This window comes from Cuculus canorus, chromosome 29 (assembly GCF_017976375.1).
Source record: "Cuculus canorus isolate bCucCan1 chromosome 29, bCucCan1.pri, whole genome shotgun sequence".
NCBI lineage: Eukaryota > Metazoa > Chordata > Aves > Cuculiformes > Cuculidae > Cuculus > Cuculus canorus.
The window spans coordinates 172,642-174,759 of record NC_071429.1 but is presented as its reverse complement, the minus strand read 5'-3'; the positions used below and the strand labels follow the sequence as shown (position 1 = coordinate 174,759).

The following is a 2,118-nucleotide window of genomic DNA, read 5'->3' as shown; positions in this document are numbered from 1 at the left end:
GGGGTCCTTCCAAGTTCTGAGCTTCCCTCCAGAATGCAAACCTGTCCCATCGCTACTTGGTGTTACCTTGAAAGCCTTATGGAGAAGTGCAGAGATGCTGCAAGAGAGAAAAAGCTTTTGGGTGGGTGAAAGGAGCCGTGTGTGTCCTGGCCTGAAAGTGGGGTGCTCAGACCTTAGAAAAGGGTGAGATGTTGAATGGTGTGAGGTAGATCCCTCTGCTCTCAGCTGGACCTGGTGTTTCTTCAGAGGAACATGGAAGTGTGATCCGCCTCCATCTTAGAAAGGTGCAAATCCAGGGCAGCTGGGACCAAGAGTGAGGGACAGAGCAGCTCCCCTCCCTCTGTACTGAGCCACAGGCAATGCTCTCACCTTGCAGGATTCCCTCTTTCCTCCTGGAGTGCAGCAGAGATGCTGAGTGGTTCTGACAGCCAAGAGCACTGCCCAGGGTGGGAGAAGGAGCTGTAAAATCCCAAACCTCTCAGCCTGCCTTCTGCCCTCTCTGCCTTCTTCGTCCTTGGTGGTGCAGGTGCTGCCAAGCCCTTCTGCACCAGGAGCAGTTCCCCAGGACAAAGCTGAACCCCAGCAGTGTCCCCTGTCCCCACCGTCCCCATGACCCCCTGCTGCAGAGCAGGGCTGACTCCTCGCAGCCAGCGGGCAGAGGCCCTGCTCCTCCTGGCACATTCAGCCGGCACCGAGCAGGGCTGCAGGCATGGAGCTGAAGGAAGGGCTGCGAGAAAAGGGACAGTGTGTGAGCAGCAGGGAAAGGGGAAGGAGAAATGGCTTTGATTTTTCTCAGTGACCTCCCCATGAACTTGTCACATTCCTTTCCCTTCTGACAGTACCCCATGCCGAGAAGCAGCAGATGTCCAACAGCAGCTCCATCACCCAGTTCCTCCTCCTGGCATTCGCAGACACACGGGAGCTGCAGCTCTTGCACTTCTGGCTCTTCCTGGGCATCTACCTGGCTGCCCTCCTGGGCAACTGCCTCATCTTCACCACCATCGCCTGTGACCACCATCTCCACACCCCCATGTACTTCTTCCTCCTCAACCTCTCAATTCTTGACCTGGCATCCATCTCCACCACTGTACCAAAATCCATGGCAAATTCCTTCTGGGACAACAGGACAATCTCCTACTCAGGATGTGTTTCTCAAGAATTTCTGCTTGCCTTTTTCATTTCAGCAGAGTATTTTCTCCTCACCATCATGTCCTACGACCGCTACGTTGCCATCTGCAAACCCCTGCACTACGGGACCCTCCTGGGCAGCAGAGCTTGTGTCCACATGGCAGCAGCTGCCTGGGGCGCTGGGTTTCTCGATGCTCTGCTGCACACGGCCAATACATTTTCCCTGCCCCTCTGCCAGGGTAATGCTGTGGAACAGTTCTTCTGTGAAATCCCTCAGATCCTCAAGCTCTCCTGCTCACACTCCGAACTCAGGGATGTTGGACTTCTTGATATTAGTGTCTTTTTATTGTTTGGCTGTTTTGTTTTCATTGTGGTATCCTATGTGCAGATCTTCAGGGCTGTGCTGAGGATCCCCTCGGAGCAGGGACGGCACAAAGCCTTTTCCACGTGCCTCCCTCACCTGGCCGTGGTCTCCCTCTTTGTCAGCACTGGAGCATTTGCCTACCTGAAAACCTCCTCCACCTCCTCTCCACCCTTGGACCTTGCAGTGTCAGTTCTGTACTCAGTGGTGCCTCCAACATTGAACCCCCTCATCTACAGCTTGAGGAACCAACAGCTCAAGGATGCAGTGTGGAAACTGATAACTGGATGGTTCTCTTAAGCAATGAACTGCTTATCACCTTGTGCATAACAGTTGTCCTGCAACTTGCAGCAGGCTCATTCTGGCTTCTGTATTTGGTGTTGATGTTGCTGGTTTATCATTTGGGATAATCTTGTCATCCTGTCTGTAATTCACTGTCTTCTTCTCTTTACTTTTCTTACTGATTGTCTGTGTAAATGCGGAGCTGTGCTCTCTGCGTGTTTCAGCTAAATAAAGGGATATTCAATGACTTTTCTTTCCTGAGCTCTTTCTCCCAAGGCCTATTTGGAGGCCTGTTATGGCCCAGCCTTCTAAGTTCAGGCCCTTTTATGTCCTGGCTCATGTATGAC

General features: G+C 52.7%; 1 protein-coding gene across 1 annotated transcript; it reads left to right on the top strand.

Annotated features, from left to right (window-relative positions):
* The first annotated feature begins 862 nt into the window (after positions 1–862).
* On the top strand, positions 863–1,789 carry LOC128849446 (olfactory receptor 14A16-like). The gene has a single exon (XM_054051325.1). It carries the CDS (start codon positions 863–865, stop codon positions 1,787–1,789), a length of 927 nt encoding a protein of 308 aa, XP_053907300.1.
* Positions 1,790–2,118: the final 329 nt, after the last annotated feature.

Excerpts from the sequence above, each read along its gene's own strand:
- LOC128849446 (XM_054051325.1), top strand. The coding sequence starts at position 863 with ATGTCCAACAGCAGCTCCATCACCCAGTTCCTCCTCCTGGCATTCGCA.